The sequence below is a fragment of the Cinclus cinclus genome, unplaced genomic scaffold, assembly GCF_963662255.1.
Source record: "Cinclus cinclus unplaced genomic scaffold, bCinCin1.1 SCAFFOLD_319, whole genome shotgun sequence".
NCBI lineage: Eukaryota > Metazoa > Chordata > Aves > Passeriformes > Cinclidae > Cinclus > Cinclus cinclus.
Genome location: NW_026912089.1, coordinates 6,710 through 18,432, shown reverse-complemented (window position 1 = coordinate 18,432; position 11,723 = coordinate 6,710). Strand labels below are relative to the sequence as shown.

The 11,723-nt window shown below is 56.3% G+C and overlaps 2 protein-coding genes across 2 annotated transcripts; one reads left to right on the top strand and one right to left on the bottom strand.

Moving 5' to 3' along the window:
• Positions 1-447: 447 nt before the first annotated feature.
• LOC134057182 (ATP-binding cassette sub-family F member 1-like) lies at positions 448-2,901 on the bottom strand. Its single transcript, XM_062514219.1, has 5 exons — positions 2,840-2,901; positions 2,340-2,386; positions 2,167-2,253; positions 659-1,888; positions 448-504 (listed from the first exon to the last, which is right to left on the bottom strand). The coding sequence occupies exons 1-4, from the start codon at positions 2,898-2,900 to the stop codon at positions 1,808-1,810; spliced, it is 276 nt and encodes a 91-aa protein (XP_062370203.1). The 5' UTR covers position 2,901; the 3' UTR covers positions 448-504; positions 659-1,807.
• A 350-nt stretch (positions 2,902-3,251) lies between these two features.
• Positions 3,252-11,354, top strand: GNL1 (G protein nucleolar 1 (putative)). Its single transcript, XM_062514217.1, has 12 exons — positions 3,252-3,327; positions 3,868-3,994; positions 5,066-5,196; positions 5,303-5,445; positions 6,260-6,331; positions 6,887-7,079; positions 7,980-8,084; positions 8,349-8,546; positions 8,662-8,840; positions 9,265-9,409; positions 10,314-10,454; positions 11,020-11,354. Exons 1-12 carry the CDS (start codon positions 3,252-3,254, stop codon positions 11,205-11,207), a joined length of 1,698 nt encoding a protein of 565 aa, XP_062370201.1. The 3' UTR covers positions 11,208-11,354.
• Positions 11,355-11,723: the final 369 nt, after the last annotated feature.

Genomic DNA, 11,723 nt, shown 5'->3' with positions numbered 1-11,723 from the left:
CCAAAAATCCCAAATTTTGGGGTCTCCAATCCCTTAAAAACCCCAAATTTTGGGGTCACTAAACCCCCAAAAAAACCTAAAAAAACCCAAATTTTGGAGTCGTGCCTCCCTCCAAAAATCCCAAATTTTGGGGTCTCAAATCCCTTAAAAACCCCAAATTTTGGGGTCACTAAACTCCCCAAAAAAAATACTAAAAAAACCCAAATTTTGGGGTCTCATCTGCCCCAAAAAATCCCAAATTTTGGGGTCTCAAATCCCTTAAAATTCCTGAATTTTGGGATCACTAAACTCCCCAAAAAAACCCTAAAAAACCCCAAATTTTGGGGACTCTCCTCCCTCCAAAAATCCCAAATTTTGGGGTCTCATCCCTCCAAAAAAAACCCCAAATTTTGGGGTCACAACCCCCCCCCCCCCCCCAAAAAAAAACCCAAAATTTTCCCCCTTTACCTTTTTCCCCTTGGCCTCCTCGGAGCCTTCGGCCTCATCATCGCTGGGAGATTTCCCCTAAAAATTTGGGGGATGGGAGGAAATGAGAAAATTTCACCCAAAAATTTTGGGATATTTTAGGATTTCCCCCCCCCCAAAAAAAAAATAGGAGAAGTTTAATAATGGGGGGAAAATTCCAAAAACTGAGGGAAATGCCCCAAAAATTCTTCACCTGTCTCTTCCCTTTGGGTTTCTCGTGCTTTCGGTTTTTCTTCTTCTTCTCACCCTCCTCTTCCTCCTGGGGAATTCCCAAATTTTGGGAGGTTTTTGGTTTTTTTTTTTTTTCAGAGATTTTGTGGCTTTTTTTCAGGTAATTTTTTAAATTTTTTTTTTTTTTCAGGGAATTTTGTTGTGGGGTTTTTTGGGGGGATTTGGTTTTTTTTTTTTTTTGGGGAATTTGGGGGTTTTTTTTCCCCACTGGAATTTTGGGGATTTTTTTGACAGATTTGGGTTTGGTTTTTTTTGCTTTTTTTTTTTTTTTTTTTTTGGGTAGTTTTGGGATTTTTTTATTCCAGAAATTTGGAGATGTTTTTTTCCAGACATTTTGGGATTTTTCCCAGAAATTTTAGATTTTTTTTTTTTTTCCAGGACTTCTGGGGTGTTTTTTCCTTCCCACCTTGGCACTTTTCCCCTTGGATGTTTTTTTTCCTTTCTCTTCCTCTTCCTCCTCCTCCTCCTCCTCACTCTGCTCCTGGCTCAGCGCAGCAAAAACATTCCCACCCTAATTAAAAAAAAACAAAAAATTCCATTTCCAACCCTACAACTCTCCCAAAATTTGAGATTTTTATTGAATTTTTTCCTCATTTTCCAGCAAGTTTTCCTTTCAAGTTCCCGTTTTTTTCTAAATTTTCTCCCAACTCCCCATTTTTTTGAAATCTCCCTCCCAGATTCCCATTTTTTTGGAGAATTTCTCCCTCAAATTCCCATTATATGAAAAATTTCCCTCCCAAATCCCCACTTTTTTCTAAATTCCCCTCCCAAATCCCATTTTTTTTTTTAAATTCCCCTCCCAAATCCCCATTATTTTTAATTCCCCTCCTGAACTCCCATTCTTTTCAAAATTCTCCTCTCCAATTCCCAATTTTTTTTTAATTTCCCTCCCAACCCCCCATTTTTTTTAACCCTTTCCCCACCTTTCCCTCCTCACCTTCCTCCTCCTCCCTCCTTTCCGTCCCGCCGGAGCTGTGGGAACATTCCAGGGGTCACTGAGGGATCCCAAACCCCTCCTGGGACCCCCCAAATTCCCACCCCGGACCTTCCTCCTCCTCCTCCTCCTCCTCCTCCTCGTCGGCAGCGGCCGCCAGGGCCCGGAGCCTTCGGCTCAGCTCCTCCTCCTCGGGCTCAGGCTCCGCCCCCGCGGCCTCCGAGCCTCCTTCCGCCGGTCCCGCTTGCGCCGGGACCCTGGGGGGGTCAATGAACCTTAATTAGTGTTAATTAACCCCTTCTTAGCTCCTTCATTAGGGAATCCAGCCTGGCTTTGGCTCCTCCCCACTCAGCCCCACCCCTTTAAGCCCCTCCCCTTTTCCATTTAAGCCCCCTCCTCTTTCCCTTAACCCCTCCCCTTTAACCCCACCCGTTTAGGCTCCTCCCCTTTCTCCCCTTTAAACTCCTCCCTTTTAACCTCCAACCCCTTTCCCTCTCATTAACCCCTCCCTAATTAACTCAATTATGTTAATTAACCTGCGGGGGGGGCGGGGTCTCCTTCTCAGGGGGCGGGGGGGGCTCAGCCGGCGCCGCCTTCTCCTCCTCCGCCAGCTCTTCGAAAAACTGAGGGGAAAATTCGGCAATTTCGGCAATTTTGGGAATTTTCGGGAGGGTCAGGAATTTTTGGGAAGGGTTCAAAGGTCACTCACAGATTTTTTGCCTTTCCGGTCCTTCTTGCCCTTCTTGACCGGTTGGTCTAAGGGGGGGGGGGAGAAATAAAAGAAGTTTGTGGGTGCCCCAAAATCGCAGAGTTTGGGGTAAGACCCCTCCCCAAATTCGGGATTTGTTCCTCAGAGCGGAGCGAGCCCCAAAAAGGGGGGGGGGGTCCCCAAAATCGGGGAGATTTGCCTCAGAAATGGGGGTTTGCCCAATCCCCCCATCCTGGGGTCCCAGTCCTTGACTCCTTCCCCCCCCCCCCCCCCCCCCAATTCCGGGGTCCCATTTTTGGGGATCCCCCTCCTCAATTCCCGGGGGTCTCACCCTCATTCCCCCTCCCCAATCCTGTGGTCCCCTCAGCCCAGTTCCGAGGTCCCATTTTGGGGGCCCCCCCCCCCTCTCAATTCCCGGGGGTCTCACTCTCTCCTCCCCTCACATCCAGTCCCGGGGTCCCATTTTGGGGGATCTCCCCCCGAAATTCCGGGGGTCTCACCTTCCTCTCCCCCCTTCCATTCCTCCTGCTTGGCCCCCGCCGGCCGCGCTCCCTTCGGCATGGCTGGGCACCGCGAAATGCGCATGCGCCGTCATCGCCGACCTAAGCGATTTCCGTCCTCGCCTCCGCTTCCTATTGGTCCACTCAGTCTCAAACCCCGCCCGCCGCCCACACGCATCCTTTTCTATTGGCTGCTGCCTTTTCGTCCAGCCCACCCATGAGATAACGAGCTTTCCTATTGGTTGAACCAGCCCCGCCCAACGAGCCGCTCCGCTATTAGTTGTTTGTTCTGTCAATCACTCCGCGGCCCTGAGGCGAGACGCCATCCCATTGGCTCCTCCCCTGAGGCTCCTCCCCGCCTCTTCTTCCTATTGGTGGAGCGCGGTCCCGCCCTCTCACGTGCGCTCCCGTCATGCCCCGCAAGCTCCCGTTCAGCGCCAAGCGGAAAAAGCAGCAGCTCCGGGACCGGCGGGAGCGGAAACGGGGCGGTGAGGGAGGGGCTGCGAGACCCGGGAGTGAGGGCCGGGACCCCCGGATTATGAGGGGAGGGATGCCCGGGAATGGGGGCTGGGATCCCTGGGAATGGGGACAGGAATGGAGGGGGGGCTGAGAGCCCCGATAGTGAGGGCTGGGACCTCAGGCTATTGGGGGGAGACATCCCCAGGAGTGAGGGCTGGGACCCCCGGATATTGGGGGGAGAGTCCTCGAGAATGGGGGCCGGGATCCCTGGGAATGGGGACAGGAATGGGGGGAGACATCCCCGGGGGTGAGGGCTGGCAGCCCTGGATTATGTGGGGAGAGATGTATGGGAATGGGGACTGGGGTCCCTGGGAATGGGGTCTGGGACCTGCGGACTATGGGGGGAGGGATTCCCGGGAAGGGGGGGCCGGAATTCCCGGGAATAGGGGGAGAGATTCCCGGGAACTGGGACTGGTACCCCCGGGAATGGGGGGCAGGGAACCCTCAGAGACCCCCGGGACGGACCCCTCGTTCTCGGGCTCCCCTGACCCCCATCCCGGTGCCCACAGATGCCCCGGCCGGGCCGGCCCCGGGGCCCGGGAGCCGCAGCGGGAGCCACGAGCGGGGGGGTGATGGCCCCCCCGGAGACCCCCAGGCAGAGCCCGCGGGGCCCCCCCGGCGCCACGACCCCGGCAGGTACCGGGGGGCAGGGGAGCGGATCGGGAATTTGGGAAAAAATCCTGTGATTTGGGAATGGGAGAAAGTCTGGAATGGATTTAGGGTGGGATTGGGAATGGGAGAAAGCCTGGCCTGGATATGGGCTAGAATTGGGAGTGGGAGAAACCCTGGACTGGATTTTAGTTGGAATTTGGAATGGCGTAAAGCCCGAACTGGATTTGGGGTAGGATTGGAAATTCAGGGAAAGCACAGCCTGGATTTGGGTTGGATTTGGAATGGGGGAAAGCCTGGACTGGATTTGGGATAGGATTAGAAATTCAGGGAAAGCATGGTCTGGATTTGGGTTGGATTTGGAATGAGGGAAAAGTCTGGACTGGATTTGGGATGGGATTGGGAATGGGAGAAGGCCTGGACTGGATTTCAAGTGGAAGTGGAAGTGCAGGGGGGTGCAGTGGGAAAGCCTGGACTGGATTTGAGCTGGGATTGGGAATGGGAGAAAACCTGGAGTGGATTTTAATTGGTATTGAGAGTGGGGGAAAGCTCGGACTGGATTTTGGTCAGACTCTGGGATGCACAAAAACCCAGACTGGACTAGGCCTAGAACCTGGAATGGGGGGGAAAACTGGGTTTTATTTGGCACGAGGGAAAACCTGACCTGGATTCTACCTGGAATCCGGGCTGGAGGCAAAACCTGGTCTGGATCCTGACTCAGCTGGCCCAGATGGGGGGGCCGTGACCTTGGGGGGGGGTGACCCCAGGGGTGTGGCTGTGGGGGTGTGGTCACAGCGGTGACCCCAGGGGTGTGGCCGTGGGGGTGTGGTCACGGCGGTGACCCCAGGGGTGTGGCCGTGGGGGTGTGGTCACGGCGGTGACCCCAGGGGTGTGGCCGTGGGGGTGTGGTCACGGCGGTGACCCCAGGGGTGTGGCTGTGGGGGTGTGGTCACGGCGGTGACCCCAGGGGTGTGGCCATGGGGTGTGGTCACGGCAGTGACCCCAGGGGTGTGGCCGTGGGGGTGTGGTCACAGCGGTGACCCCAGGGGTGTGGCCGTGGGGGTGTGGTCACAGCGGTGACCCCAGGGTGCCCCCCAGGTTCCGGCTGCAGCTGGGGGGGCCCCGGGCCGAGGCCCTGGAGCGGAGCCGGCGCCGGGCCCAGGAGGAGCTGCTGGAGCCACTGCCCGAGAGCGCCCTGGAGCTGGACCCGGACAGGATCTACGGGCCTGGTCAGGGGGCTACTGGGGTGGGGGCAGTGGCTACTGGGGTGGGGGGAGTGGCTACTGGGGTGGGGGGAGTGGCTACTGTGACCCCGTGACCTCTGTGTGACCCCAGGGCTGGACTTCCCCCGCCGCCCCCCCTGGAGTTTCGGGATGAGCGCGGCCGAGCTGCGGGAGCGGGAGGAGGGGACATTTGGGGACTTCCTGCGGGCGATGGGGGACATCGAGGGGCTGGCACCGTTCGAGCACAACCTGGAGGTGACAGCGGGGACACTGGGGGGGCTTTGGGGACACTGGGGGGGTTGGGGACACTGGGGGGGTTGGGGACACTGGGGGGGTTTGGGACACTGGGGGTGTTTGGGACACTGGGGGGGTTGGGGACACTGGGGGGGCTTTGGGGACACTGGGGGGGTTGGGACACTGGGGGGGTTTGGGACACTGGGGGTGTTTGGGACACTGGGGGGGTTGGGGACACTGGGGGGGCTTTGGGGACACTGGGGGGGTTGGGACACTGGGGGGGCTTTGGGGACACTGGGGGGGTTGGGGACACTGGGGGGATTGGGGACACTGGGGGCGTTTGGGACACTGGGGGGGTTGGGGACACTGGGGGGGTTGGGGACACTGGGGGGGCTTTGGGGACACTGGGGGGTTGGGGACACTGAGGGGGTTGGGGACACTGAGGGGGTTGGGGACACTGGGGGGATTGGGGACACTGGGGGCGTTTGGGACACTGAGGGGGTTGGGGACACTGAGGGGGTTGGGGACACTGGGGGGATTGGGGACACTGGGGGCGTTTGGGACACTGAGGGGGTTGGGGACACTGAGGGGGTTGGGGACACTGGGGGGATTGGGGACACTGGGGGCGTTTGGGACACTGAGGGGGTTGGGGACACTGGGGGGGTTGGGGACACTGGGGGGGCTTTGGGGACATTGGGGGGGTTGGGGACAGTTTGGGGACATTGAGGGGCTCTGGGGACAGCACGGGCAGGTGGTGCCATGCTGCATGGCCCCGTTGTCACCTGTCCTCCCTCCTGTCCCCTCTCTGTCCCCTCCGTGTCCCTTCTGTCCCCAGACATGGCGGCAGCTCTGGCGGGTGCTGGAGATGTCGGACGTCATCCTGCTGATCGCTGACGCACGGCACCCGGTGAGGGACACCTGGGACACACCTGGGGGTACACCTGGGGATAGGTGGGGATACACCTGGGGACATCTGGGACACACCTGGGGGTACACCTGGGGATACACTTGGGACACCTGGGACATACCTGTGGACACCTGGGGATAGGTGGAGATACACCTGGGACTCCTGGGGGACACCTGGGATATGTGGGGACACACCTGGGACACACCTGGGACTCCTGGGGGACACCTGGGATATGTGGGGACACACCTGGGACACACCTGGGACTCCTGGGGGACACCTGGGATATGTGGGGACACACCTGGGACACACCTGGGACTCCTGGGGGACACCTGGGATATGTGGGGACACACCTGGGACACACCTGGGACTCCTGGGGGACACCTGGGATATGTGGGGACACACCTGGGACACACCTGGAACTCCTGGGGGACACCTGGAACACCTGAGGTCATCTGGGGGTGTCCTGGGACTATCTAGGGGTCCTTGGGATCACCTGAGGGTGTTGTGGGCTCACCTGGTGTCACGTGACCGTCCCCGTTCCCGTCCCCCACCCAGGCCCTGAGCGTGCCCCCCGCCCTGGCCACCCACGTGACCCAGGAGCTGGGGAAGGCTCTCATCCTCATCCTCAACAAGGTGGACCTGACCCCCCCCGCGGTGGCCGTGGCCTGGTGTCACCTGCTCAGGGGACACCTGGGGGTCACCCACGTGGTGCCCTTTAGCTCCGCCCCCGGCCCCGCCCCCACAGCCGGTACCGAGGGGGGGTCTGGGGGGGAAATTTTGGGGGAGGATTTGGGAGGGGACATTTTGAGGGATTTGGGGGGTCTGGCGTGACACTGGGGGGATTTGGGGTTTTTTGGGTGTTTTTGGGGTTTTTTGGCTGTTTTGGGGGGGTTTTTGGTTGTTTTGGGGGTTTTTTTTGCTGTTTTTGGGGGGTTTTTTTGCTGTTTTTGGGGGTTTTTTGGCCGTTTTTGGGGGGGTTTTGGTTGTTTTGGGGGTTTTTTGGCTGTTTTTTGGGGGTTTTTTTGGCTGTTTCTGGGTTTTTTTGGGTGTTTTTGGGGTTTTTTGGCTGATTTGGGGTTTTTTGGCTGTTTTGGGGGTTTTTTTGGCTGCTTTTGGGGAGGTTTTTTGCTGTTTTGGGGTTTTTTTGGCTGCTTTTGGGGTTTTTGGCTGTTTTTGGGGGTTTTTTGGCTGTTTTTGGGGGTTTTTTGGCTGTTTTTTGGGGGTTTTTTGGCTGTTTTTTTTTGTTTTTTGGGTGTTTTTGGGGTTTTTTGGCTGTTTTGGGGTTTTTTTGGCTGTTTTTTGGTTTTTTTTGGGGTGTTTTGGGGATGTTTTCGGGTAACGTTTGGGTTGGTTTTTGGGGTCCTTTCGGGTTGTTTTTGGGACAGCTTGTGGGGTGTCACTGGGGTATTTTTGGGATGGTTCTGGGGTGTTTTTGGGATGTTTCCGGTGGTGTTTTGGGGCGCTTTTGGGTTTTTTTGGGACGGCTTTTTGGGAGGTTTCTGAGGTGTTTCTGTGGGATTTTTGGGATGATTTTTGTTTGTTTTTTTTGGGGTATTTCCGGGATATTTTGGGGATGTTCCTGGGGTTTTTTGGGGGGGATTTTCTGGCTGTTTTTGGAGTGTTGACCCCCCCCTGTGCCCCCCCCCAGGGCTGCAGAAGCGACAGAGGAAGGGGGGGGGGAGGGGGCGCTGGGGCCGAGCCGTGGGACCCCGGGAGCTGCTGGAGGCGTGCCAGGACGTGGTGGGGGGGGCAGGTAAGGGTCACCTGTGTCACCTGAGTGCATCACCTGTGTCAGGTGTATCACACCTGTGCCACCTGTGTGTTACCTGTTAGCTGTGTGTCACCTGTGTGTGTCACCTGTCACCTGAGTGCATCACCTGTGTCAGGTGTGTCACACCTGTGCCACCTCTGTGTTACCTGTGTATGTCACCTGAGTGCCACCTGTGTCAGGTGTGTCACATCTGTTTCTCACCTGAGCCTCACCTGTGTGTGTCACCTGCATGTCACCTGTCCCCAGTTGACCTGAGCAGCTGGCGGGCGCGGCTGGAGCGGGCGGAGCAGCGGCCTGAAGATGAAGAGGACGATGATGATGATGAAGAGGAGGCGGAGCCGCGGGGACGGGATGAAGATGAGGATGAGGAGGGGGATGGGGGCACAGCCCCCCCCCGGCAATGGGAGCGGTTCCGGCACGGGGTGCTGACCCTGGGATGTGTGGGTGAGACGTGGGGGCGTGGTCACAGGTGTGGGTGTGGTCAGTGGGGGTGTGGTTTAGATGGGCGTGGCTCACTCCAGATGGGTGTGGCCCATGCCGAGCATGTTCCCCCCCCCAGGTCTGCCCAACGCAGGTAAATCCTCGGTGCTGAACGCTCTGCTGGGCCGCAGCGCTGTGGGCGTGTCCCGCGCCCCCGGCCGCACTCGCTACTTCCAGACCCATTACCTGTCGGCCTCGGTGCGCCTCTGCGACTGCCCCGGCCTCGTGTTCCCCTCCCGGGCACCACCTGAGCTGCAGGTGAGACCCCAACCCCAGCCAGGTGTGACACCGAACCTGCCAGGTGAGACCCCAACCCCAGCCAGGTGTGACACCGAACCTGCCAGGTGAGACCCCAACCCCAGCCAGGTGTGACACCGAACCTGCCAGGTGTGACCCCAACCCCAGCCAGGTGTGACCCCAACCCCAGCCAGGTGAGACCCCAACCCCAGCCAGGTAAGACCCCAACCCAGCCAGGTGTGAACCAAACCCCCAGGTCAGTGCTGAACCCCTCCCTAGGTATGATCCAGGTCCTGGCAGGGGTGTACCCCATTTTTATCCCATTTTTTCCCTTTTCCCAGGTCCTGGCAGGGCTGTACCCCATTTTTATCCCATTTTTTCCCCTTTTCCCAGGTCCTGGCAGGGCTGTACCCCATTTTTATCCCATTTTTTTCCCTTTTTCCAGGTCCTGGCAGGGGTGTACCCCATTTCCCAGCTCCAGGACCCCTACTCTGCCGTGGGGTTCCTGGGGTCCCACCTGGCCCTGCCCCCCCTGCTGCAGCTGCGCCCCCCCAGCGGCCCCGGATGGACGGCCTGGGATCTCTGTGAGGGTCAGTGACCTTCCAGGACCTTCCAGGGGATTCTGGGACCTTCCGGGAACTTCTGGGGGATTCTGGGACCTTCCAGGGGATTCTGGGACCTTCCAGGACCTTCCAGGGGATTCTGGGACCTTCCGGGACCTTCCAGGGGATTCTGGGGGATTCTGGGACCTTCCAGGGGGTTCTGGGGGATTCTGGGACCTTCCAGGACCTTCCAGGGGATTCTGGGACCTTCCGGGACCTTCCAGGGGATTTGGGGATCAGGGAGTGCTGAATGGACGAGCTGGGATCTCTGTGAGCGTCAGTGACCTTCCAGGACCTTCCAGAACATTCCAGGGGATTCATTTTTCTCTGATTTTCCCCTGGTTTTTTTTTTTTAGAATTTTTTTTCTTCTGAATTTTTGGGATTTCCCCTTGATTTCCCCATTTTTTTTTTTTAATCTCCCTGAATTCTTTCAATTTTTTTTCTCAAACTTCTGCAGTTTTTCTTTTATATTTTCAAAGCTTTTTATTCCAGCTTTTATATTGATTTTTTTTTTTTCTCTGAATTTTCAGGATTTTCCTCCTGCTTCTTTTTCCCGATTTTCCCTGATTTTTGGGATTATTTCTCCTGAAGTTTTGGCACTTTCCCCCCCCCCAACGTTCCCGCTGATTTATGGGAAATTTTTTCTCCTGAATTTTTGGTATTTCTCCCCTAATTTCCCCCTTATTTTTTTCCCTGATTTTCCCCTGAACTTTTAGAAATATTTTTCTCTTGAACTTTATAACTTTTACCCCTAAACTTCAGCAATTTCCCTGAATTTGGGGTGTTTTATTTCCCTATTTTTTCTCTGAATTTTTACAATTTCCCCCCGATTTTTTTTTTCCTGTTTCCCCCTAATCTTTTGGGATTTTTGGGGGTGTTTTTTCCCTCCAGCCTGGGCAGAAAAAAGAGGATACAGGACGGCTCGGGCGGCTCGGAACGACGTGGCCAGAGCGGCCAACGGGATCCTGAGGATGGCGGCCGAGGGGCGGCTGCGCCTCTGCATGACCCCCCCGGGCTTTTCCCAGCAAAAAGGTAACAAAAAAAATCCCAAATCTTGGAATTTTTGGGGATTTTGGGGTTCCTTGGTATTACCTTCCTGGGGTACTCTGCAAAGAAAAAAAAAAACAAAAATTGGATTTTTCGGGGGAATTTTGGGATTTTTGTATATGAGATACCTGGGCTACGCCCCCCACCCCCCCCCCAAAAAAAAGTACCAAAAACCCCAAAACTTGGGATTTTTGAGTCATTTTTGGGGTCTGGAAATTCCTCAACATGACATCCCTTAGTTATTCCTATCAAAGGAAAAAAAAAACAAAAAAAAAAAACCCTAATTTGGGATTTTTGGGGCATTGGTGGGGGGGGGGATAGGGGTTGTGGAATTCTGGATCCTTTTTTTAGGGTCCTGTGGGGATTTTTGGGGAGTTTTGGGTCCTTTTTTGGAGAAGATTGCGGCCACCATTTTTAGGGAGTTTTTGGGTTATTTTTAGGGAGTTTTTGGGTCCTTTTTTTGGGGGAGTTTTGGGTCCTTTTGTGCCTGCTGGGTGGGGGGAGGGTCAGGCCACACCCCCTGACCCCTCCCCTCCCCCCCCCCCCCCAGACCATTGGGAGCGTCACCCCGACACCGCAGCCATGGCGGCCATGACGGGGGGAGGGGCGACCTCCCCACCCCCACCCGGCGACGCCTCCACCTCTGAGGACGACGAGGGGGAGGGGTCAGACCGAGCCACGCCCCCTCCCAGCCCCGCCCCCAACCCCTTCGCCCTGCTTGGGGAGGGCGAGTGCTGAGCCCCGCCCCTTTCTGGGGGAAACGACCAATCAGAGCGTGCGGGTATATGGAATAAAGGGAGGTTTATTTCTGCGCACGTGATTGGCTGGTGGATGGGGGGAGGGGCCAATCAGAGCTGGGTGCCTGTGGAGAGACAGTGTTGTTAGGCCACGCCCACTATTCCATGGTTGGGTTTTGCCCTGCCCAAGTTCCCTTATTTGGTTTAAACCCACTCAGATTCCTTATTTGGAGTTGGTCCCACCTACATTTCCTTATTTGGCCTTTGCCATGTCTCCATTTCCATATTTAGAGTTAGCCCCACCCACAAGTTTTTATTTGCCTTAGTCCTGCCCACATTTTCTTATTTGGAATCAGGTGTGCACAGGTAGGGGAGCCCAGGGCCGCAGCAGAGGCAGTGCAGGATGAGGCGGGGCTGGTCACATCCTGGGTGGGGCAGGGGGCGGGGTCGGACATGGACACACCTCAAAAATAATCCAGAAATGGATGCAAAATTGCCCAATTCTACCCCAAAATAA

What these genes read in the sequence shown, in the direction of transcription:
- LOC134057182 (XM_062514219.1), bottom strand. Translation starts at nt 2,900, where the DNA reads ATGCCGAAGGGAGCGCGGCCGGCGGGGGCCAAGCAGGAGGAATGGAAG. An exon ending in ATGGAAGGGGGGAGAGGAAG is followed by an intron (nt 2,387 to 2,839) that starts GTGAGACCCCCG and finishes CCCCCCCCTTAG; the next exon opens with ACCAACCGGTCAAGAAGGGC. An exon ending in ACCGGAAAGGCAAAAAATCT is followed by an intron (nt 2,254 to 2,339) that starts GTGAGTGACCTT and finishes TTTTCCCCTCAG; the next exon opens with TTTTTCGAAGAGCTGGCGGA.
- GNL1 (XM_062514217.1), top strand. Translation starts at nt 3,252, where the DNA reads ATGCCCCGCAAGCTCCCGTTCAGCGCCAAGCGGAAAAAGCAGCAGCTC. An exon ending in CGGCGCCACGACCCCGGCAG is followed by an intron (nt 3,995 to 5,065) that starts GTACCGGGGGGC and finishes GGTGCCCCCCAG; the next exon opens with GTTCCGGCTGCAGCTGGGGG. An exon ending in GGGCTTTTCCCAGCAAAAAG is followed by an intron (nt 10,455 to 11,019) that starts GTAACAAAAAAA and finishes CCCCCCCCCCAG; the next exon opens with ACCATTGGGAGCGTCACCCC.